At 44.0% G+C, this 25,832-nt stretch overlaps 1 protein-coding gene across 2 annotated transcripts in view; it reads right to left on the reverse strand.

Moving 5' to 3' along the window:
* GTSF1 (gametocyte specific factor 1) overlaps positions 1 to 25,832 on the reverse strand; it is a 795,979-nt gene that overhangs the window by 638,333 nt on the left and 131,814 nt on the right. For both annotated transcript variants that reach the window (XM_069231025.1, XM_069231026.1), the window contains exon 3: positions 13,310 to 13,436. In XM_069231025.1, coding sequence (XP_069087126.1) covers positions 13,310 to 13,436 — 127 coding nt within the window. The remainder of the gene's footprint in view (positions 1 to 13,309; positions 13,437 to 25,832) is intronic.

Consider the following 25,832-nt stretch of genomic DNA (forward strand, 5'->3'; position numbering starts at 1 on the left):
CACTGCTCCATAGTGGTGGGGCCAAGAGGATTACATAGGTTTTACACACATTACAATTACAAAGCCAAACATTTGGTACCAAGAAATGGCCAATTTAAATTACTTTAATGTCATCAATATTACATACTAACCCCTGCCTGACAAAACAGTATATTTCGCACTGTACTAGATCGTTGCTCAAGCAATCAAAGCAGATCTCCTACACATGTTCAGGAGATGCATCAAAATACAACCTTTTTGGGACTGCATTACATAAACAATACAAGGTGTACCCAACATATACCAATATGTTATTGCAGGTATCTGATATAGACTTCTAGCTGCAGCTTCCTTACCTTAGAATTCCCTGGCGTCCGCTTCGAAACCGGAGTTTATTCTGAGCAGTACGCTGCGTGCGCCGTCGGGCGGTATCGATCGGATCCACGTGCGTTGACCAACTCTGCGTGCGTCGTCAGCATCGCTGGAGCAGTCTATGATGTCATGATTGTCTATATAGACGCCGTCTCGGCGCACGTACGTCAGTTCTTTTCCTTCCGCGCCTGTTAAGCGCCGTTCCGGAAAGAGCTACCCTTCCTCGACGGTTTGTCAACGCTTTTTTGACTGTTTGAAGTCATGTCTTTGAGAAAGACAGGGTTCAAGCCGTGTGGTGCGTGTCATTGCACCATGTCGGTGACGGACCCGCACCTTGTTTGTCTTTGGTGCCTGGAGAAGGACCACGATTCCACCTCGTGGTCCGACTGTCGGGCCATGGCGCGAAGGCCTTGAGGGAGAGATCCCTTAAGCTTCTTGTGGCCAGACATTAGTAGTCGGTCGGCGCGACTCCGCGGAGGTCAGTAGGAGGAGGTCACAGCACCGCTCCCGAAGCCCCATGTCCTCTTCCTCGCATTCGAGGTCATCCGAAGGTAAGAGGCACAAGAAGAAGAAGAAGAAGTCCAAGCAGACTTCGTTTTCACCACGCCCGTCGGCCAAAGAGGCGTCAAGGGAACGTCGACGTTCCGAGCACAGTTCTGCGGATGTCGCCAGGGTCTACTCAGCGTCTTCCCCAGTTTCCGGGAACCGGGTCGACCCCCGCTCAAATAAGAGAGTTTTACGAGGCCATGTGTTTCATTTTTCAGTGGGCTGCACACTCGGGTGGGTCTTTGGGTCCTGCTGGGGTCAGCAGGGGTCCCTTCGGATTCGACGCCGGCGGCTTTGCCCTCGGCACTGTTGGGGACCCCAGGATCCGATACTGGATCTGGTCCAGCGCAGGTCCCTTACAGTCGACCTCCTTCGGCGCCGGGTCCGTCGTCGACGATTCTGGCACTGGCGCCCACCGGTGGGAGCCCCATCCTTATTCCGGATGATCCGGAGCCGCATCGACTTTGACGGAGCCAATTCAGCCCAGATCATGGTCTGAGCATTATTTAGATCAGCCAGACGCAGGGGAGGAATGGGAGGGGTCTGAGGACACTTTAGAATGTGGATTACAACAGGACTGGTATGAGCATCTAGGGGAGGCCAGTGGACTGAACACGTCTCCAGATACTGGTATGCTCTCTCCTCCTAACGTGGCTATGGAGGAGGATGCTTCTTTTGCTATGGTGGTGCGTAAAGCAGCTGAGGTCTTGGACCTAGATTTGCCTACGGTGCCAGTCAGGACGAATATCCTGACAGAAGTGCTTCAGCCGGGGGTGACAACATCAGAGCCGATGTTGCCCTTCAATGAGGCTCTTAGACGTCCCTCTGGGTACGTGGTCCAAACCCAGCACAGGGGCTCCTGTGAATAGGGCGGTTGGCCGCCACCATAGACCCGTTCCGAGCGACCCTAGTTTCATGACACAACACCCCACTCCTGAGAGTTGGTTGTCCAAGCCTCTACTTCCCGTGGAGCCTTCCATTCCGCTCCCCTGGATAGGGAATCCAAGAGGCTGGATCAGCTTGGGAAGAAGATGTTTTCTCCCACCAGCCTGGCATTGAGGTCCGTAAACACCTCTTGCCTATTGGGCCATTATTCCCATACTTTATGGGATACCGTGGCACAGGGGCTGCCCCAGGTCCCGGAGGGCGTACGGGACACTCTCACCCAGGCTGTCAAGGATGGGAGAGATGCAGCCAAGTTTACGATCCGGTGTGGTCTGGACACGACCGACTCGATGGGCAGAGCGATTTCATCGCCAGTGGCCCTGCATCACCATGCCTGGCTGCGTTCTACTGGTTTCTCAGGGGATGTCCAGTCCAGCTTGATGGACATGGCCTTTGATGGCTCTCGCTTTTTTGGCGAAAAGTCAGACTCCGCACTTGAGAGGTTCATGTCAACACCAGGGCAGTGCGCACTCTATTGGCGACTAGAATGCAAAAACCTAGCACTCTCAAAGCAATGTAATTTATGCATTGTGCTGATATGTTGTTGTTTAACCTTTTCATTGCAGAGTTCAATCCTGAAGACTTATTTTTAATATGCTTACAAATGCTGTTCATTTGCAATGTATTGCTGCAGGCTTTCAGAGTGTGTTAGGGTGTGGTCCCTTTCCAGGGCCTTCTAGAGACTTTCCCTGCAACATGCCTGGGTGTGGTTGTGGGCTGGGCCAAGACTCTATGAAAAGGAGCCAGCCCAGCTCCAAGTGCTCACTATTCAGAGGTCCCGGTGCAGAGCAGCAGCTACTTCCTGAGCTCCTGTCCCAGTGGCCTATTTGATCTTCCAGACATCTGACTTTCATTCTTCATTTGGAGATCCTTTTTCTGGGCGGTAAGACGGTGGTTGGGCTGGCCTCCCGACGCCGTTATCGAGAACTCTCATGTTCTTGGGCCTAATTCTTTTATGATTTGACAGAGTACTTTGTGCGTGTGAAATATGCGCTTGAGTGTTTGCGACATTTGCAGGGTGACTTGCGAATCGGCAAGACGTGCGCTTTGTTTCATGATAATTTAATCTTGTTGTTCATTGCGCGCTACCATTTCTTGACATTTGCATGGTGGTTTAAGAATCGTCAAAAGACCCGCGATTCGTTTCATTGTACTTTGATCTTGTTGTTCATTGTGGGTTGTTATTTCTTGGCATTTACATTGTGGTTTACGAATCGGCAAGACGTGCAATTCGTTTAATGATGCTTTGACTTTGGTATTCATTGCGTACTATCATTTCTTGGCATTTTACATGGTGACACTCAAATCGGCAAGACGCACGATTCTGTCCTCGAGTTTAATTCATGTTGTTTATTGTATGCCACTATTCTAAGATATTTATCATGTAATATTCGAGTTGACAAGTTATTTGATTTGTTTTCCCGAATCCATATTGTGTTATTCATGGTGCACATTCCTTTTATGGTGTTTATTATATATATATATATATATATATATATATATATATATATATATATATATATATATATATAAATCTACAATATGCGCAATTTGTGTTATAACATTTTAAGAGTACACAGAAGATCAGTTTCTAGATGCAATATTGTATGGTTCTAGTATGCATTCTCAAAAAAGGACATATGACTGGTTAAAAATTTAGTCAGAATGTTTTTCTGATTCTCATGTAAAGGAAAGTACTTGAATAAAAGTTTTCATTTAATCCATCTTGATTCCCTTACAGGTATCCGGCCATCTTGAAACTTAGTCATTTTAAACTTAATTCTTTGATTGTTCATGTTTTCAGAATGACTATGCTTAGAATCATAGTCTAGTATTGATTTCAGGAGAGATCATTTTCATATTGTGTGTTCTAACCTTTTTCTTACTACAGGTCTCCTTCCCAGCTGTTTCCCTTCCTAATCCCCTCTTCCCCTCTTGAACTCTCTTAGCCTCTGTGATTTATCTATCAGAGTCTTGGAGCTGTTCAGTGGTGGATGTGTTGGGAACGTGCGCAGACCCCGAGGAGCAGGTGACTGACAGTTCAAGGATTCTCGAGCCACGGCCAGATCCTTGGGCCTTTCAGCGCCAGCAGTCTATCTTTCGCCCCTTTCGAGGCTTCGGAAGTGGCGTGGTACCACGCCAGCCACAGTTCAGCCACCGTCCTCAGGCTTCACAGCATCCCAGAAGTGGACGTGGTCGTGGTACCATCAGACCCAGAGGGTTTGGTCAGAGGTCAGCCGCCACACAGCCCCACTCCACTGCGCCCAAGCCCTCCTAGTATGGTTCTGTGGGATCACGTCTGTCCAGTTGGCGGGAGGATTTGTTTTCATCTCCCTCACTGGCCTTCCATCACCATGGACAAGTGGGTCCTGTAGATCATACGGAAGGGCTACTCCCTTCCCTTCCAGTCTTTCCCTCCTTCTATCCCTCCGACAAAGGACTGGCTGATGGAGGACCATCTAGCTTTGCTCCGCGAGGAAGTTACGGCTCTCTTGGCCAAGGGAGCCATAGAAAGAATCCCGATATCAGAAGTAGGCAGTGGTTGTTATTCCCGCTACTTTCTGATTCCCAAAAAGAACAAAGGCCTTCACCCTATCTTGGATTTAAGGGACGTCAATCTCGTCCTCAAGAAGGAGAAATTGAAGATGCTCACTCTTGCTCGGGTTTTGTCTGCCCTAGACCAAGGAGACTGGATGGTAGCGTTGGATTTGCAGGATGCGTATTTCCACATTCCTATCCTGCCAGCCCACAGGCGTTACCTGTGGTTCAAGGTGGGCCACGAGCACTTTCAGTTTACCGTGCTTCCTTTCGGTCTCACCAGTGCCCCTCGGGTGTTCACAATGGTGATGGCGGTGGTGGCAGCTCATCTGCGCAGGTCAGGGATTTCAGTCTTCCCCTACCTGGACGATTGGTTGTTGAAGGCTTCTACGCCCCAGGCTCTCATCACCCACCTCCAGACCTCCTGCATTCGCTGGGGTTCACTATAAATGTGCCAAAGTCACACCTGACTCACTCTCAGAAGCTCACTTTCATCAGAGCTGTTCTGGAAACAGTGCAGTATCGGGCTTATCCTCCCGAACAGCGGGTCCAGGATATTCAGGTTATGATACTGATGTTTCGTCCTCATTCCTGGATTTCGGTGAGACAGACTCTGAGGCTGTTGGGACTCATGGCTTCCTGCATCCTATTGGTCAAGCATGCCAGATGGCGCATGAGGGCTCTGCAGTGGGATCTGAAGTTCCAATGGGCACAGCATAAGGGAAATCTTACCGACGTGGTTCAGATCTCGGAGGGGTCTGCAAAAGTTCTGCAGTGGTGGTTAGTGAACTGCGATTGGGTCAAAGGCAGACTCCTCTCCCTTCCCATCTAGATCGAACGGTAGTGACAGATGCATCACTTCTGGGATGGGGCGGCCATCTGGGGGGAGGTGGAGATCAGAGGTCACTGGTCTCCGGCGGTATCTGGGCTCCACATCAACTTGCTGGAGCTTCGGGTGATCCGGCTACCATTAAAAGCATTTCTTCCTGTTGTGAAAGGGAAGGTGGTGCAGGTGTTCACGGACAACACTACTGCAACAAGCAGGGCGTTGTGAGGTCGTGGACCCTTTGTCAAGAGGCTTTACATCTCTGGACATGGCTGGAACAGCAGGGCATGACCCTGGTGGTTCAACACCTGGCAGATTCTCTGAACGCCAGGGCAGACGAGCTCAGCCGAAAATGCTTAGAGAATCACGAGTGGTGTCTCCATCCAGAGGTGGCGCAAGGACTCTTTCAGCAGTGGGGAGAGCCTTGGTGTTAGAAATGGGGTCTTTGGTTGGCAGTCAGGTTACCCCCTGTCCAAGCAAGGACCCTCACTCTAGTCAGGTAAGTCACACACAATCCAAATTATCCTGTGCCCACCCTCTGGTAGCTTGGCACTGAGTAGTCAGACTTAACTTAGAAGGCAATGTGTAAAGTATTTGTGCAATAAATTATACAATAACAATATAGCACCACAAAAATACACCACACAGTGTTTAGAAAAATATATAATATTTATCTGGATATTTGTAGGTCAAAACTATAAAAGATGCAATAAGAGATTGTAAAGATATCACTGGAAAGTGATATAAAGTGTTTTAAGTCTTTAAAAAGCAAACAAAGTCTCTTTCAAGCACAAAGTACCTGGTTTGGAGTGAAAAAATCTCCGTAAAGGGCCGCAAAGGAGGAGATGCGTGGAAAATGGTGTGTGCGTCGGTTTTGCCCCTTCACACACGGACTTGCGTCATTATTTTTCATGCGGGGAAGACGTTGCATTGTTTTCCGGCGCGCGGACAGTCTCCTCTGTGGGTTGCGGGGTTTTCGGACGCCCCGGGGTCTGAGCGTGTTAATCCTGGGCTTGTTGTCCGGCTGCGCATCGTTCCGGTGGGCTGTGTGTGGAATTTTCTTCCTCACGGCAGGCGCTGTCGATTTCCCCTCTGAAAGTCGGGCGCCGTTGAAGTTCCGGTCGCACCGCAGGCGTCGCGTCGATCTTTTCCTCGCCGGGTCGAGCGGCGTCTTTCCGGTCCGGCGTGCAGTGAATTTTTCACTGAGGAGCAAGCTGTGCGTCGAATTTTTCGCCGCACAAGGAGTCCAGTTGAAAAAGAGAAGTCTTTTTGGTCCTGAAACTTCAGGGAACAGGAGGCAACCTCTATCCAAGCCCTTGGAGAGCACTTCTGCAGCAAGGCAAGAGTTCAGCAAGGCAGCAGGGCAACAGCCCTTCGTAGAAAGCAGTCAGGGGAGTCCTTTAGGCAGCCAGGCAGTTCTTCTGGTCAGGGTGCAGGTTCTGGGTCAGGTTTCTTCTCCAGCAAGTGTCTGAGGTGGTAGGGCAGAGGCCCTGTTTTATACCCAAATGTGCCTTTGAAGTGGGGGAGACTTGAAAGAGTGGCTAAGAAGTGCACCAGGTCCCCTTTCAGTTCAATCCTGTCTGCCAGGGTCCCAGTAGGGGGTGTGGCAGTCCTTTGTGTGAGAGCAGGCCCTCCACCCTCCCAGCCCAGGAAGACCCATTCAAAATGCAGATGTATGCATGTGAGGCTGAGTTCCCTGTGTTTGGGGTGTGTCTGAGTGAATGCACAAGGAGCTGTCAACTAAACCCAGCCAGACGTGGATTGTAAGGCACAGAAAGATTTAAGTGCAGAGAAATGCTCACTTTCTAAAAGTGGCATTTCTAAAATAGTAATATTAAATCCAACTTCACCAGTCAGCAGGATTTTATATTACCAATCTGGCCATACTAAATATGACCTTCCTACTCCTTTCAGATCAGCAGCTACCACTTCAATAATGTATGAGGGCAGCCCCAATGTTAGCCTATGAAGGGAGCAGGCCTCCCAGTAGTGTAAAAATGAATTTAGGAGTTTTACACTACCAGGACATGTAAACTACACAGGTACATGTCCTGCCTTCTACCCACACAGCACCCTGCTCTAGGGGTTACCTAGGGCACACATTAGGGGTGTCATATGTAGAAAAAGGGAAGCTTTAGGCTTGGCAAGAACTTTTAAATGCCAAGTTGAAGTGGCAGTGAAACGGCACACACAGGCCTTGCAATGGCAGGCCTGAGACAAGGTAAAGGGGCTACTAAAGTGGGTGGCACAACCAGTGCTGCAGGCCCACTAGTAGCATTTAATCTACAGGCCCTGGGCACATATAGTGCACTCTACTAGGGACTTACAGGTAAATCAAATAGTCCAATTTGGTGTGATCCAAGGTTACCATGTTTAAAGGGAGAGAGCATATGCACTTTAGCACTGGTTAGCAGTGGTAAAGTGCGCAGAGTCTAAAAGCCAGCAAAAACAGTGTCCAAAAAGTGGAGGGAGGCAGGCTAAAAGTTAGGGGTGACCACCCTAAGGCTGTCAGGTCTAACACTTGGTTAGATCTGTTTGCCTCCGTAGAGAATGCGCAATGTCAGCAGTTTTGCACATTGGAGTTTCCAAGGGGGCTATCGCTAGGCGACGCTTTTTGTTGCGAGTGGAGTTCAGGCCTCCTGTACGCCTTTCTGCCTATACCACTTCTGCCCAGAGTTCTCAACAAAATCAAGAACGACCGGGCCCAACTAATCCTAGTGGCTCCGGATTGGGCATGGAGAGTTTGGTACCCAGAGCTTCTCAAAATGAGCATCGGTCCTCCAATCAGGCTGCCTCTTTGGGAGGATCTTCGTTTGCAGCAGCAGGGGAAGGTTCTCCACCCGAACCCGTCAACTCTGCGCCTTCATGGGTGGAAATTGAGCGGCGACAGTTGATGGTTTATGACCTCCCTCCCGAGGTCTGTGATGTAATTCTTACAGCCAGGCGTCCCTCTACAAAGTCGATCTACGCCTGCCGTTGGAAACATTTTGTTTCATATTGTACAGAGGTCTATTGAGCCTCTTTCTTCTTCTCTGTCTAACATCCTTTTGTTTATATGGTCTCTCGCCCAGCAGGGTTCCTCCTTGGGGACTCTCAAGGGCTATCTCGCAGCCTTATCTGCTTTTCTTCAGTTGCCCGATCAACCATCTCTGTTTAAATCACCTATAGTACAGAGCTTTTTGAAAGAGCTTGTGCATCTGTTCCCACCTGTGCCTTTCGTTATGCCCCAGTGGGATCTTAATTTGCTTCTTACCTTCCATATGTGTGCTCCCTTCGAGCCCTTGCATAACTGTCCTCTCTGGCTACTCCCTATTAAAACAGCCTTTTTGGTGGCAATTACATCTGCCAGGAGAGTGAGTGAGCTGCAGGCTTTATCTGCAAAGCCACCTTATCTCATGATATATCCTGACAAGGTAGTGTTAAGAATTTGTGCCTCTTTCCTCCCCAAGGTGGTGACCCCTTTCCATCTGGGTCAAAATATCACCTTGCCCACCTTCTTTGCACCACCGCATCCCTCTAAGGAAGGGGAGCGTCTCCATCGGCTGGACCCAAAAAGAGCATTATCTTTCTACTGTGACCCCACTAAAGAGTTCCGGGTGGACGACCAACTCTTTGTGGGGTACGCTGGTGCAAAGAAGGGTTGGGCGGTGCAGAAACGATGCATTTCGTGCTCGGTCATTCTCTGTATAAAGATCTGCTACGCTTTGGCAAAGAAGCAGCCTCCCGAGGGCTTGAGAGCTCATTCTACTAGGGGGAAAGCTGCTACCACTGCGTTAGCACGTGGCGTACCGGTGGTGGACATCTGTCAGGCTGCAACGTGGGCTTCTTTGCACACGTTTGCAAAACACTACTGCCTGGATAGCCAGGTGAGAAGAGAGGGGCATTTTGCCTAGTCTGTTTTGCAGGACTTCCTAGTGTAAAAATCTCCTTCAGACCCACCGCCAGGGGTTATAGCTTGGGTATCTATTCTAAGGTAAGGAAGCTGCAGCTAGAAGTCTCTATCAGATGAACAAGTTACTTAACTTCGGTAACTAGGTATCTGGTAGAGACTATCTAGATACAGATCCCCGCTCCGCGGATATTTTTTTATACAGAAAAATATATATATATATATATACACATATGATTTTGAAATTTTTGCCTTTCTTAGAGGCATGAAAGGATTTTTACTTCAAACAGTCAAAGAGGTAAAATCCATAACGGTTGGTTCTTCCATGACTCTGCGCTTCTGGCGTGTGAAGTTGTGGAAAAGAACTGACGTACACGCACCGAGACGGCGTCTATATAGACAACCATGACGTCATAGATGGCTCCAACGATGCTGACGACACGCGGAGCTGGTCGACGCACACGGATCTGAACGACGCCGCCCGACAGCAGGCGCAGGGTACTTCTCAGAAAAAACTCCGGATTCGAAGCGGACGCCAGGGAATTCTAAGGTAAGGAATCTGCAGCTAGATAGACTCTCGACCAGATACCTCGTTACCGAAGGTAAGTAACTTGTTCTTCTTGCCCAGAGACCAGGTTTGTTGACTTGACTGTCAAACAAGCCATAACGACTCTAGGTGCAGAAATAGAAGGATGTTGAGCCTCTTACATGGGAATAATGGAAAAGGGAATTACACAAAAGGGTGCAAACAGAAGTCGACAAACTAACAGAGACTACAACACAGCTATGTACAAATAACTAAGTTGGAATACATGGTTATTGAATATACCTAAAAAGATAAACGAGAAACGCTAGTAAATTCAAAGCTGCAAAGGATAGAACCATGTCACTGTATAAATCCCTTGGCTCTACAATCGACCCATACAACACACTTACATATGCCATCTACCTCCTCCCTCACCTTGGCCCATGCCATCACTCCCTTTAACCCCAGGAGCTAAAGCCTCCTCGGAGGTTATTCTTCGCTGCATACTGATGCACTTTGTTTGTTCTGCATGCCTAAGCAGGACTTTACTATCAATAAGACATCTTCAATGCTGAAATTCATCCTCAAGGTATTGTTGCCCACCCAAGGGCAGAATTGATGGATGGACCTAATAGCTCTGAATGTCTTTGACTTCATATATTTGTTGTTTTTCCTGTTTCTGATTTAATGTCATAATGCTATGCAACAATGTTGTATTTTGATAATTCAAAGTTAACTCTTGCAAGTATTTCCCCGTACTGTTTGGCCATTAGTAAACACCCTGGACCTAATGTTATTACTTTCATATTTTAAAAAGGAATTAAAAAGAAACATCTCAGTTTTAAGCCTCCCTATTATTGGATTGACATGACCATACTGCCTATTTTATGTATGGGTATTTATTAATACATTTAGCAGTTATGATTTTATATTTGTTCTCTTTTGAAAAAGACTGTTGACATACATATTCATTATTAATGTTGACACCTTTTATATTTTACTTCCTGTCGTTCTGATTTCTTTTCTCTATTTTCTATCATTCCCTAATAAGCATCTATAAAACACTTAACTCTTAATGAAATTGCTGACCAGCTAACTGTTGTATTTAACTGGATTATGGTTTGCTTTATATTTTACTTACTGTTATTTATTGAGGTTGGTTCTTTTGTTCAGGATTTAAAATATTTGATTGTAATTTTCTTACAGACAACACAAATATCTTCAAAATTCTATTAAGTTAATTAATACATTTTAACCTAAAAAAATTTTTTTAAAAAAAGGAGCGCGGTTGCAGAATGACTGAGGGGGTCATTATGAACACTGGGAAACCTCACTGTGTTCATGCTGGCAGTCTTTTCACAGACAGCCAGCCCCCTTGGGACCCCACCGGCTGTATAATGTACATTCTGCTGGGCCGGCGGGCGAAAACAGTGTTTCCGCTCACCGGCCCAGCAGAATGCAGGGCCAGGACATTGCTGACGGCTCCACATGGAGCAGTTGTCAATGCCGCTGTGCGGCGGGTGCACCCGTCGCGCAGATCACTGCCCCGACCTGCGCGACGAGGCACTGCACGGGGGCTCCTCCACTGCCCATGCCAAGTGCATGGGCAGTGCAGGGTCCCCCAAGGGGGCCCCGAAGCACCCCTTCCACCAACCTTTCCCTGGCAGAGGAACCCACCAGGGAAAGGCTGGAGGAACAAGGGCTCTTTGTCTGCAGGGCAGCGTTGCCCTGTTGGATAAAGTATTCCGTCGTCGTCAGGCTGCCTGGCGGCCCTCCCTTGTTCATAATGGCAGTTCAGACCGCCATGCCGGTGGCAGTATTTTCTGCCACCGCCAGCATGGCGGTCTGAACCGCCATGTTTGTAATGAGGACCTGTGCCTACAAAAATCAGGTAGCAGGACTCGGTCTAAAAAAAAAATAGACCCCCCTCTCACCAGCACCAAAGACCCCCGCTACCAGTAACAAAGCAAATACAATTTAAATTATTTAAAGCTCCTTGAAAGCCTAGGAGGATCTGGGTCACAAAGATAAATGGAAATTTTCACTCCATATGCACCTATACAGAACCATATATGAAGCACTACAACCCTGATTTTGGATGTCAAGTTTACCTGTACCTGGCAAGTAGGAAAACCTATCCTTCACACAAATTTACTCTGAAACCCACTGTGCCCACATCTCAACCACATTTGCCTTGCAGTATTCTAGAAAAAAAGTGAAAACATGTCTATTCAGATAGCCTTCCACTTCATGTTAGATGAACTTGTCAATACACTACCTCTCCTGAAGGGAAAGGGACCGAGAAGCTTAGTACTGACTATTGTTGATGCGCTTCACTTAGTATCCATCTTATGATCCTTCTCAGTTAACCATGGATACCCACAACTGGGGAAGGTGACAATAATCTATAGACAACGTAATATAGCACAATCAAATGACTCCTGCCACAAGCTAGTGTGTTACAGCATATGTAAATAAATGTTTTTATATTCCTTTTTTAGGCAGTTAAAGATGTATGGTTGAGAAGGTCACTGTCTGTGTATCAAAATCTTTCACTGGGACATACGGCTTGCCTATTGCTTACCAATGATTGACTTTACTAACATTGTCTTTGGCTTGCTTTTTATTACATGGCCACCTAGTCCATCTTGTGCTTGCCCCTTCACTGGATAATAGCTTCTTTCTTTCCTTTCACCTCTCACTTTTAGAAAACAACTTCATTATTTTTGCCTTCTTGCTACATGAGAGATCATGTGTTTTCCAGTTGTCTCCCTTGTATGCTTCTCTACCCTCACATGCTTCCTGTTGCTCTTTCATCCATGTGCTTCTCCCTCTGATGCTGTGTTGCTCTTTTACCTACGTGCTTTTCTCTTACTACACACTCTGCCTTGGTCTCACCTGTGTGCTTTTCCCCTTCACCCCACTGTTGTGCGCTCCCTCCCCCCCTTTGCCCTAGTGACACCTGCAGGCCCCTACAAAATGACATTCCCACCAGCAACCTCATCGTTGTGCCTTTTCCTTTCTTATATTTATGCTGTATAGCATGAACATAAGGCATTTGCGGAAGCATGAAGAAAAGGCATTAGCAGCATGAACAAAAGGCATTGGCGCCTTTGGGATGATAGGTCTCAAAGGTGCAATGTATTGGCATTGCTTATGCTTGTTATATTTTTGCGGCTTACCTATCAGGAGAAAAAGCTGAAGCTATCCATGTATAAATTTGTGACCGAGATGCGCTCGAGATAAACAAAGTTAGCGCAAGTGCTAGCTACTTCCAGAGAGAATGATATGATGCCAGGAGTTGGCCATCTAACCCAGCTTAATATCCATGCCACAATCAGAGTTTAGTACTATTTGGAGCGACAAGCTGGGAGGCACATTTCCGCAATATTAAAATAAAGTAAGGTAAACATGGCTCTAGGTTTCCCAGCTTACTTGTTATTTGGTGAGGGAGGATTGTGCTAAACAAAGCAAAATACGTGCCATAACCTTTTCTGATATGTATTTCAGTTTTCAATATTTTCAATATATAAAAACAAAGATTACCAAGGACCATAATATTTTGCAATCTTGACAATAAATTACTATTTCCTTAAAGAAAATATTAAAGTCAAAGTTCTGCAATAGATATTAATTCTCGGGACACTGGCGTAACTAGTGTATACAAGCACAGCACAGTGTTGCCTACCTTGGAAGTTTTCAGTTAGGCTTTTATCCAAGCAGTTTAAAATGTGCAGCTGCAGCTCCTGTTTAGGGACCCGGTGCCGAGCATTGTATGGGCAGGTTGCGACATCCTTCGCTGCCTTTGGATTGTTCTGTGCAAAGAGATGAAGCACACACACACACACACACACACAATACGTAAGAGGATGCCAAGAAGACAATGTAAGGTGGTGGCACTTCAGAATATTTGAAAAATAACTTGCACTGACTAATATTCAATAAAGATATTGCTGTAATCACATCAGCTGTTCAGGGCAATCATGAAGAGTTTACACAACTGCTTGGTTACCAAAGACCCCTTCCTCATTTGTAGCAAAAATAGCATTTTTTTACTAAAGTAATATGTAAAAGATCACCACTGGCTGAGATAAGAGTAATAGAATGGGGATATGTAAACTCTAGTGCTGTAATCACCCTGACCACAGCTTAAAGCCAAATGAGAATAAGCTAGTCACCTTCAACCCACTTAAAAGGGTTAAAAATGAATGTGAAAAAAATATTTACAAACAAGCGGATAGAAAGATGCTTTATTGGAAGGTCCCATCCAAAACTAAGTATTCTGCATTACGCACAAGGACTACGCTCTTGAGCCCTTTCAGCATTTAAAAGTCAGGGAAAATAGACACTTCTGGTAGGGCACAGAATCAAGCAGAGTGTCATATAGAATAAAAGAATGGATAAACAGTAACTCTGAACTCCAGGCTCTACTGTTACTCCCAACATTCAAGCTGATATTTATTCACCTTTGTTTCTTCTTAATTTGAAATGGTAGCAAGGACCAAAACCACTGACCAAATATGTTTCTTGTAGTGCATGTGTGTAAGATGGTGCCTGTTAGCGGCAGTCACAGTTTGTTTGGCCACTGGCCCTATTTGGATATACTCTTTCTACTATTTTGCTGTATGCGCTAATTTCCACTTTCCATCAATGACAACACAAAACACAACTCATAGTACCCTGGCTTATTGATTGTACTTGTAGGAAACATGCATACAACATGCCTTTCAGAATGTACTATAGAACTCTATGCAACGTGTACGATATAACTGAGGACAAAAAAGGTCAATAATTAAGTGAGCACAGTCAGTCAAAGTAGTGAAAACATTTTTCTAGGACAACTACAGACAGATTTTTTATAACATTCTTGGGTAGATAATTTCCAGGGTTCGAATCTACCCATGCATTAGCGCATATGTTGCCATTCTGTCAATATGAAATGACTTGCTACACATTGTTTGAAATTTACAGAAGCAAATTTACCTAGTGCATTTCTTTGGCCTATGTATTACTGCTCACTGTTCATTTCAAATGAGTACCCAGTTCGAACACTGGCAAACAATCACTCCAAATACTGAGGAGTTTTTGCTAGCAATAAATGACTGGACGATGCATAGTCAGTTTCAGCTTATACTAGAAAACATGGAGGTTGTTCTTTTAGAGATTACTCAAATCACCAACATGACTTTCCTCAGCTCTCCGCAAGATAATTGTTTTTCATTAGTGAAACTGTAATCAAAGAGAAGATTCTAGGGGTTTTGGAATATTAGGTATAGTGACTAAATATTAGGCAGCAAAGTCAACTAAACTGCAAATGGAGTACTGGATCAAATCCATCAGTTTTGAAAAATATTCTCAGTAACTAAACTGTAGACCATAGTCACAGGAATCCTAGCTAATTCCATAATAGATAAAATTAAAAGGATTGGCTCCTGTGACCCAGAATGCTGCTTTTCATTTAGCTCTATATCTCTAGACATGAATCTACCTTTCGGCAGGCACACTCTTCATGCTTTGCTTCACTGTTAGGGGCCAAGTGATTCTTAAACATTCTAGTCATGAAAAAAAGTGTTCCTGTAGAATGTAGCAACTTGCTAGAAGTCTGGTCTGAAGCCCCCATCAGTTAATTAAAACTATATGGATCTAACCCTCAGGATGGATTGGCCACTAACTAGACTAAATGTTTGTGGTTTTTTTTTTACTGAACACTAAAATGTTCTACCAAATAACATTCAACACTCATTAAAATAAACCATTTTCTGTCATTAGTGTGAATTACAATGATGTCAAGCATGAGCCCCCAGTGCTAAGTAAGGAGTCTTTGTATTAAGAAGATTTCTTCCCAACCAATATTAAATGGCTGTGCCGAGATCTCCAAACCGTTGGGTGGTGTGAGGTTCCACATTTGAAGTTAATTAACTAGTTTCCATTGCAACAAAATCCTACTCTATCACATTCAGTGTGTGGATTATGTAACAGTATTCCGCTTTGTGAAGAGGTTGTGTAGTGCAAGTAGTACCAAAAGTGTTTCAATGTTAACATACTTGCGCTTTTTACCCCAAACTGTACAGCCACACAGCAGTGTTCAACAAATTTATGTATTGGTGACCAGGTTGCTGTTGATCAGACACGACAAATCTGAGACATCACCCATGTTTGCAAAGGCAGCTCCTTTTTTGTTGTCAAGTCTCTAAATAAATAGTACACCTGAAATGTGTCCACAAATCTGTCTTGCTGTAGTGATTTTAGTAACTGGCATTCCCTTTACTCTTGGTGCACAAGTCAGAAGTAATTTCTGTACTTTTCAGATTGTCTTCGTCTCCAGCATGTAGTATATAATGAGCCTCCCACCCTTTTCACAAATAAGAGTTAATTCTGCATTTGTGCTTTGACGTTAGAAAAATGACTGGTGTTGATTCACACAAAAAGGAGAAAATTCAGAGGATGATTTTTTGGTTCATCCTCATTACAACCTTAGCCTTATTAACATGTAAATAAGGCTCTGGCATTGTTGATGCATACATTTTTACTAATACTACAGAAAGAGGTCATGGCCCTCAAGACATTTTCTTTAATGTTAAATGAGGTGTTGTGAGCATTGAATCAGATGGAGGATCATAGATCCCACAGATTTAGTTTCCTAAAAGGTAGACGTTCCCCAGGATATATTTTTTGCTCTTTCCAGAAAGCTCTTTACTAGTATGGCAAATAGTTCTTTCCTACTGTATGCCTCACATATCCCAGTGTTGCAGACAACTGTACTGTGAACAAATATAAATTATTTACAAGCTTGTAAATATATTTTATTAGAAATAATTTGCCTCAAATGCAAGTTGTGACCTACTACATTTATACCAATTAAGCAAACAATCACTTTTGTGCATCACACGTCAGGTGTTCTGCAACCTTCATTGTCTTCATACACCTCTGCAGTATGTTGAAGTGCTGGTATTCTCGGAATTTGGCATCCATAGTTAAAAAAACAAAAACAAAAAATATGTCACGTTTTGGGGCCACAGGTAATACATATTTACCTTCGCTTTTGTTAGAATACTGACAGGAACTAAACTTTTTTTTTTTTTTGGGGGGGGGGGGGGGGACATTGCCATCAGGTGTGAATACCAGATCACACCCCACTGTTGTGCTAGCAGTGTCATGGTCACATGTGAGACTTTGTACTGGTTGATAACCAGAGGGTATTGTTAGAGAAATTTAAGGAAATGTGCTGAACCAGTTTAGCTACAGAACATTCTGGGTGTGGGAGCATGGATAAAAGTTACAGCATTTTTATTTTTCTGCGGAAGCAAACATATCTAGGTTTGATGTTTTCTGGTTCCTTAAGAGATCTTCTACAACTCCATATCGAATTTTCGCTCATGTGAAAAACCAAACGGTCTGCTTAGAGCATGTGGGTTTATATTTTTTTCCTGGCAAATGATTTGCCACCAATGAATTGTGTTCAGTTGTCCAGTGCCAAACATTTTGAGCACGTTTTGAATTGATTGTATTTCTCATTGGTCGTTTATGTTAAATATTGTCTTGGTATTGTCTGCCTGTTCCACGTATTTTGAATGAAAATATTTTAGTGCTAAGAAAACAGTCTTTAGTTTAAAACATGAATGTGTTAGGTCCCATTGGCTGCCCCCCAATGACCTCAAAGTTGTAGTTTGCCTAGATGTGCACAATAACCTATGTTTGATGCATCCGATATTGTTATTGGAGAGACTTGTCTGTGAACATTCACACTTTCATTAGTTTCTAGAGTCTGCCACTTTAACGTTTTTTTTTTGTCCTCATACACCTCTGGCTAAATCAACTCCATATCGTCCAAGCAAGGACGAGGAATTGCTCCCATATGGAGATACATAGCACCAGGGAGACCGGACCTCTCTCACTTAACCTCAACGCGCATGTTTACATTTGAGAATAGAGCTGATCTGGCCTCTGATCATCGGACAGTATTTAGATTACACACCACCACCCCATCAAGCAATAATCTACTATACTCCATCATTCCATAACCGTAACCATAATTCAACCTCCTTCCCCTATATAAATCATTAGTTGCCACAACCCGCCTTGAGATCCCAATAAGCGCATCAAACCAATCAGAGTATGAGGGGGGAGAAGCAGATGTCCATTTTCAACACATTTCCCTCCTGGACAGAATTATCGCATAGCATAACAACATCTTCTTCCCCCTACTCTTACATTCCCCTTCTTCTGGACTGCCAGAGATTACTAAGGGGAGACTCAGTGAAATCAGTTGCATCACAGCACTTGAAATAACTAACTTTTACCCAAATATTTTGTACCAATAAGCAGTCCCAAAACATATGAACATCCGATGCTCCCAGCAAACCACACTTTGCCCAGCTAACTTGTTCCCCTCTCCTCATCCTCGAAAACCTCCTCGGGGTAATGAAGACCCTATCCAAAGTAAAAAGATGGTTCCTCAATAGTGATGCTAATTTGACTTCCTTGTATACGACCCGCATTGAAGTTTCCCACCAACCTTGTACTCCCCAACAGGGAGTGCGGTAAGCTAAAATCCCCGTCCTGCATGTCCACTAGACCCAAATACCAACTTGAAACCTTCCTCATGCCACCTTGATTGTTTATTATATTGTCTGCCAGCCGATTTTCAACCCCCAGCCTGACTAAGGTTTTCTGAAACCAATTGCTCAATTGTGTATACTTCAATCTTGCAAGATTTCCTCCTGTCTGTTCCGTAAGTTCTTCCCAAGATGATAACACGCCATCGCTAACTAAATCCCCACAAATTTGAATCCCTGCTCTCTTAAGAGGTAAAGCCAATACATCTGTAAGATATTCAGGCGTTCCCGGGGACTCCTAGACCGAAGCCCAATGACTATAATACTGAATCTTAGCTACTTGCCATACTCAAACCAAAATTTTGCTGCATCTTGCAATATCTTCAATCTCACATTTTTGATTATGGTTTTGGTAAAAGTATATCTAAGGGGTTTGCGGTCTCAGAGACTAATCAAGGAGCGATAAGGATGGCGTGCGAGCCATTGGAGAAAAAGTTTGATCTTTTGGCACTTAGGACTCAAGCCCTTGAGGAGTCGGTGGAGACCATTAAAGGTGAAATAACTAGTAATAATGAGGAAATTAAAGTTCTAAAGGAAAGTCAATGTAATCTACAAGAGAAATTTGAACATTTGGAAATTCATCAATGAGGAATAATTTAACAATTTTAAAAGTGCCTGAAGAAGTGGAAGGAGACGATTAAAAAAATAAAAATATGTAGAGTCTCTTATAAACAAAGTAGTGCCTTTGGAGGAGACTGAAGTTGAGATTATGAAAGATATTCAGAGGAGCCATAGAGATCCATTCAGGAGGAGCCCCAATAAGACAAAGCCGCGGAAGGTTTTGCTTAATTTTCATACATATCAATTGAAAGAGAAAATATTAGTGAAAGCGTTGGCACTGGGACCCTTCCAAATTGAGGAGTTTTCATTTGAGATTAGGTCTGATCTTTCCAGTATGACATTGAATAGACAGTGGGAGTTGGGGAAATGATTGGAAAAATTAAAAAATCTTGGTGCAGTAGCCCAACTCAAATTCCATGCAACTCTTCATGTAATGTACAACAATATAATGTCTAATATCAGTGACCCAGTCATAGCGGATGACGTATTAGAAGATATAAAGAAAGGAGTGACTTGACAAAGGAGGAAATTTCAGGTTTGTTTTCAAATCACAAATGGATTCAATGTTATGTTTGTACTGATCAAAACTTTAATACTAGAGGGGTAGCAATTCTAGTTAAGAGGCAGGTAAATGCAACATTGTTACGGGTTAAACAGATAAACCAGGTAGATGACTTATAGCTATTCTCTTGTTGGAAAGGAAGACATTTACACTAGTAGGGTTCTATGGACCAAATTGTGATGATCTAGATCCTTTGAGAAGGGTTTTTGCATGTCTCCTGGAGTATTCAGACCCGGTTATCATGGTGGGGGATTTCAATGTGGTTTTGGACAATAAATTGGATAGGTCAGCTAGATGTAGGTCAGTGGGTACACCAAAATCTCAACAGTATCTTCAATTAATGATGAAAGATTGTCTGCTATGTGATCTGTGGAGATTAAGAGTAGGTGAGGAGCAGGATTTTTCTTTTTGTAACAGGAAGTACGGCAATGCATCACAAATTGATTATTTCCTAGTGGAAAACTCTGTGTGTGCCTCGGTAAAGGATATTGTTTACTCACCCCTACATTTGTCTGATCACGCGGCAGTGACTTTGAGAATGAGTTGCTCCCAGGAAGTGGGGGGGGGGGGGGAAGATGGACATTGGATAGGGTATTGTTATTGGAGGAAGAAGTTATAGGTTACCTTCAAAAGGACACTGAGGAGTTCTTTAGGATCAATCAGGGGTCAGTCCCTATAAGTATAGTTTAGGACACTTTTAAGGCTGTAATGAGGGGGAGAATGATAAGCTGGAGATTCAGTTATGTGATTCAGAATTTGAGAAGGGAGGTGATGAGGAGTATTTGAATAACTAGAGAAGGAGCTTGCGGCAGCAACTAGAAATGGTTTTATAAGTGAAAACAGAAAACAGATGGGAGGCAAGGAAGCAGGCCCAATTATGACTGGAGATAATATGGGGAAGTTACTCGCCTGGAAACTCAAGAAAGATCAGGTACGGGGGAATATAGAGGAACTTATGGATAGTTATTCGGGGACTATGGTGACATCCCCGGATGATATAAATGTGGCCTTCCTAAAGTTCTTCGTATCTCTCTATAGCGAGGAGGGGGAAGTAGGTGTTAAGGCAGTTGAGGATTGGTTAGATATGGATTTTCTCCCCCGACTCAGACAAGACAAAAAGGCATATTTGATTAAACCCATCACAGAGGACGAAATAAGAGTGATCGTAAAAAAAAGAGTAGTAAAAGGAAAGCGCCAGACCCCGATGGTATCCCGGTCGAACTTTATCAGGTTTTGGTATTATCCCTCCAATAGCCCAAATGTTTTCAGAGATTTTTGAGGAGGGTGTTTTGTTGCCAGGTTCTTGGCATGAAGCCACTATTTCTCTTATTTTAAAACCAGGGAAACCTCCAGTAAGATGTGAATCTTATAGAGCAATATCCATGTTGAATAGGGATTATTAAATGTATGCAAAGATTTTGGCAAATAGGTTGAATGGGGTGATTGGTGAATTAATTCATCCAGATCAGAAAGTTTTTATATGGAATAGGTTTATGTATGAACAAACATTTACTCTTATCTGTGCCATCGACTTGGCGACTACAGATCAAGAGCCTCTAGCAGTTATAGCTTTGGATGCTATGGAACCTTTTGATAGAGTTAATTGGCATTACTTATATTTAGTTCTCCAGCTGAGTTGCTTGGGTATTAAATTTTGTCGAGCAATTTGATTGATTTATCATCAGGCACCAGAGGTGAGGGTTTTTGTGAATGGTAAGCTTACTGATTCCTTTGAGATAACTAGGGGTACTAGACACGGTTGTCCCCTCTCCCCCTTGCTATTTGAATTGTATATACAGCCTTTTGCAAGAAGGATCAGGTGGGATCCAAAAATGCCTTCTTTTAGTAGTAAGGGGTGGACGAAGAAAGTTGCCCTATTCGCTGATGATCTTTTGGTTTATACTTCAAATCTACCAGTGTCCCTTCCTGCATTATTGGATTTAGCGAATGACTTTGGGAGGATTTCGGGTTATCATGTTAATCCAGAAAAAACAGATATAATGGTATGGAATTTGGAGGTAGGGAACTGCCACACGACAAATTCCATGAGGTACTTGGGGTTATTAATTCATCAGGACGTGAACGGATTGCTGAGGTTAATATCAGGTCTGTAGTAACAGAGTGTAGTAAGTTAATGTTAGGGTGGGTACACCGTCCCCTTACAATAATTGGAAGGGTAAATTTGGTTAAAATGATAATCCAGCCCAAGTTGAATTTTCTTTTAAAATCTATTTGGGCACACAATGGCCCTATGATAGCGTGGAAGAAACTGCGTAGAAGGAAAGAGAAAGGAGGCCTCACTCTTCCTGAGTTATAGTATTACGCATGGGCATTTAATCTCCAGAATGTCAGAATGTTATTTTCAGACCCAGATCGCTCGGCGATTGGTGAAATGCTTAATTGTATGGTAGCAACAGAGAAAGGTGCAGCTATACATTTTTTAAATAAGTTTGGAGGTCCCAAGTTTTTCATTTTAACTTTTTGTATTATGGCTGGGAGGATCGAATGGTCATCATAAGCAACATCATGTATCCCATTGAGCATCAATTCTTCCAAGTCTTATTGCACTATAAGAATGAGTTCTCCCTCTTGCTCATGGGTTTTACTGGAGGTGGTTTGCCTGTGAGCTCCTTACACAATCTCTCATTTTGAAGCAAAGTACAGATTTGTCGGAGATGATTGGCTGCCATTCTAACCAATATTCTCTCAGTCTGCCCCTTGCTGGTGCCATACGCACTGGTGGAAATACAACACCGTCATTTGCTGGATTAGGCAAAGACTTGAGGTTTGCCCCTTTACCTCTAACTTTTAAAGCCTACTCGATTGACTAGACAGCTGCCATTGAGAAGGTCTGCCCTAATCTGCTGTGACTTGAAATGAGTTTGCAAATATAGATGTTCACCCTGGTTTGATGAACCTCCATGAAGGAGACATGTGCCTGAATGCTGGTCTTGCTGTTGCAGCTTCGTTGGCCTTATAGTTTTTCCCAGCAGCTCATCCTCTTACGCTATGAAAAGCCATATGTGTCTTCATCATACTGTACCGACGCAAAGCAATCTGCTAGAGAGGATTTTAATTATGCATTTGCGACAGCTTTCTTTCCTGGATGCCTTTACTTCCTTCTCATAGTCCATAGGGAAATGTTGTGCATGTTACTCTATCCCGCCTGTTACTGTCTTTATCAGGAGTTGGCTTGATGATACAAAAGTTAATACCCCTCTTCCTTGCTGTGGCTACGATCTGGGAGTCTGGCTATACAAGATTCTCTATGTACATAGGGTCCTGTGTTCAAGCTCTATATTCATATTTGCTGATGTGCACTTGGGAGTCTGGAAGAAATTGACTTTCCATCTTAAATGCAATCAGGGTCATGAGTAAAATGCAGGACTTCTGTTCTTTTTGCACTACCTTTGTCTGCAGCCCACCACTGCATGGTACACAGCTAAATCATGAATTGATGCAGCAGCAGCCTTGATACACAACATACTACAGCCTATTGGGGTAAACATGTTTCAGCATTTTGCCACGTTTGCCTCTTGCTTCTCATACTGGGTTTTCTCTAAAGCTTCAAGTCGATAAGAATAATCCCCAGCAGAGAGGTTTATACTGCGTTTGGTTCTTCTCTAGGTCATTTGTTACCTATTCTTTTGGGTATTTTGAAGATCTTTAAAGCCTCATTGAAACTTTTCATCTTCTGTATAAGAGCTCCTACTTTTGCTGTGAGTAAGCGTTATTTTTCCACGGAGAGTGTCTTTAAGGACTGTTCGACCTATGTGGGTAATTTAAGATTTTTTCTTTGGAAGCTGAGGAGCACCCATTTCCATCTTTCAACCTTAATTGTCTAAGTGGAGTTGCATTTCGTATGTTCATCCATACTGGGATCTTTCTTCTGTAAAGAAAAGGGATTTTTTCCGATGAGCTTTTTCACTGTTGAGAATTTTAACGTTGAACCCTTTTTTTCTTTTTAATAGATATTCTACAACACCAAAAAAAGGTGTTCCAGCAATAAGAAAACCAGATGTAACTATGAGATAATACGCTTCTTTCTACTGAACATAACAAATTAATGGCTGGCCACACCACCAACCGTCTTGTGTCAGTCAGACTTGTCACCTGGCTAAGCAACATAACTACCCTGGAAAAGATAATGCATAGGCTCGAGGTGTGTGGACGTTCCAATTATAGAAACTGTAATAAGTTTCTGAGTTTTCTGACCTTAGGTGGAGGAAAAAGCTTTAAAGGGGCTCACAACATCTTGGGCATTTGCCCTTGGATGCCGAAGAGATGTATGTATTTCAAGGGTGTCCTTACAGAAAACTGCATCACGCAGCCAGTCCTGTAGTTTTAAGGAGGGGGTTTCAAGCAGCACCACGTTCTCACAGTGGCCTTTGTAATACTGTCAAGCACTTCACCTGTTTTGGCACCTCAGCAACATATCCCACAAAGGCTAAGATCGGACTAATTTTAACATTGATACAGATTATTCTTCTCCAAAGTTCGGTAGTATGAGACAGTGCCAGGCTAGGGGCATGAAGTCTGCTTACTTGCACCTGCATCTGTGACATGCAGGGCTCATTGATGCGTGGGTGGGGCGGTGCTTAATACAATGAAGTTAAAATTTTACAAAAACAGAGAGTGTTGCATTTAAAGAGACTCATTCAGTTGCATGCATTTCAGCTTCCCAATGTTTACTGTCCTGAGGAATGTCCTTAGTGACGTCTCAGGAATCTCTACATTTTAAAAAGTCATATCCTCGATTGGGAGTTTTGGACTTGTTTAGCCTATGTCCCAATGGTGTTAACCTACACTTCCAAACCTTCATCTTCGGCGAACCCTATATCGGGCATGTAAAGCTGTTCTTCTTGTGCCATCTTCTTCATCAGAGTGTTCAGCAAAGTGTTGTTCTCTCTATTTTTGGTTCAACAAATAGCATGTAGCACAACCCTTTTAATTATGGTTGTGGGATATTTTGTATCTTCTATGCAACCAAAACAGTATTGAAGGTCACCATGAAAAAATTAACTTCCCAAAAACAAATTCACCAGGATTTCCTATCATTGAAGAACATTACCCCCTCATCCTTGAAACTCCACAAAAAGTAGTTTTTTTCTCCAGATACAACCATCCCTCAACTCCTTGACACATCTTTTGAGACTTCTTTTGATAACTGAGGCACCTCTAAGATTAGTCTTTACTCAGTAGGCCACAGGCAAGCAGAGACAACTGGGCCACCACCATGGGGTTGAAGCCTTCTGCCAATGCTGTCCCGGGACTGGTCTTACTAGATCTAAGTAAACTGAGCTTTCCTGTTCTCGACTGTACGGTAGCCTTGATGAGCAGTCACAGGCTTCTCGTGCCCTAGCTACTAGTGTGGGGTACTAGGGCATCAATATCATGCCCCATCAGCAGTTCTTTAAGATTGATGCCCACCCTAGTGCTTATCATTGTAGAAAAGGCAAGTTATTTATTACACAAAATCATAGAATTTCACTACATATTCAATAATGCCTGAATACCTGGTTCACAGGTGTGAGGCTTTGTGCTTTCATGGGCACCTCATGACTAGTTACCCTTTCGCCTCTCCCTTCGTGGGTCCTCCCTTGCCTGACTATCCCTCCTTCCCCAATCAGGCTCAAAGCTCAAGGTAAGGTCTTTAGGTGCAGCTGGTGCTTCCACTCCTGTTCAGCTTTAGTCTCTCAGGCCTTGGTGTGCTCAGTCTCTTCCTCAGTTCGTAGCAGCAGCACTGGACAGCGTTCAGCCATCTAGCAGAAGAGGGATCCCACCAGTAACAAAGCTTTACGGCACCACACAGCAGTCTTCCAGGGATCTATGCATTGCTCAATGCAGAGGTCTGTGTCAGTGGCCCTCTTCCACATGGCTGACTATAGATTGTGGCTCACTCCGGTAGGCACTCGACTCATGGCATAGCTGACTCAGACACTCTAGGGAATACTTGGCTTTTCGTCTTGAGCAAGATGACCACACATCTCAGGTGATAATGTTTTGGCATGGTGGAAGCCAGGTGTCATCTTCGCATGCAGTGCCTCAAGGCGACTACTTCTATTCTTCACAAGACAGTGTAGGGGTACCTCTCTTGTCACTCGGTCTACCAGACTGGTACTGATCCAGTGGCACAGGGGGCACTAGCAGGTGCTTATCTAGGCTTCAATCAGGCCTATCACTAGGAAACACAGCTTCAGGTAACTTATTAGCCACAACAGGCGTAAGTTATGAAAACTGCACTGCCTGGTACCAAAGTACCATAATCATTCAGACACTATGGAACAGACACTATGACAGGGTTAATTACGGCCGTCCCTGCCAAGGTCAGCTGCTCAATGAGGGTTAGACTTCCCTTCCCTCGCTCACAGACAGGATGTCTTGGCACTCACACAGTCCAGTAATTTCTCCTTCAAATCAGACTACAGGTGATGTTCGTTTTTCTCTGCCGAGTTGGTTCTCAGTGTAACACC

Source organism: Pleurodeles waltl, chromosome 4_2 (genome assembly GCF_031143425.1).
Source record: "Pleurodeles waltl isolate 20211129_DDA chromosome 4_2, aPleWal1.hap1.20221129, whole genome shotgun sequence".
NCBI lineage: Eukaryota > Metazoa > Chordata > Amphibia > Caudata > Salamandridae > Pleurodeles > Pleurodeles waltl.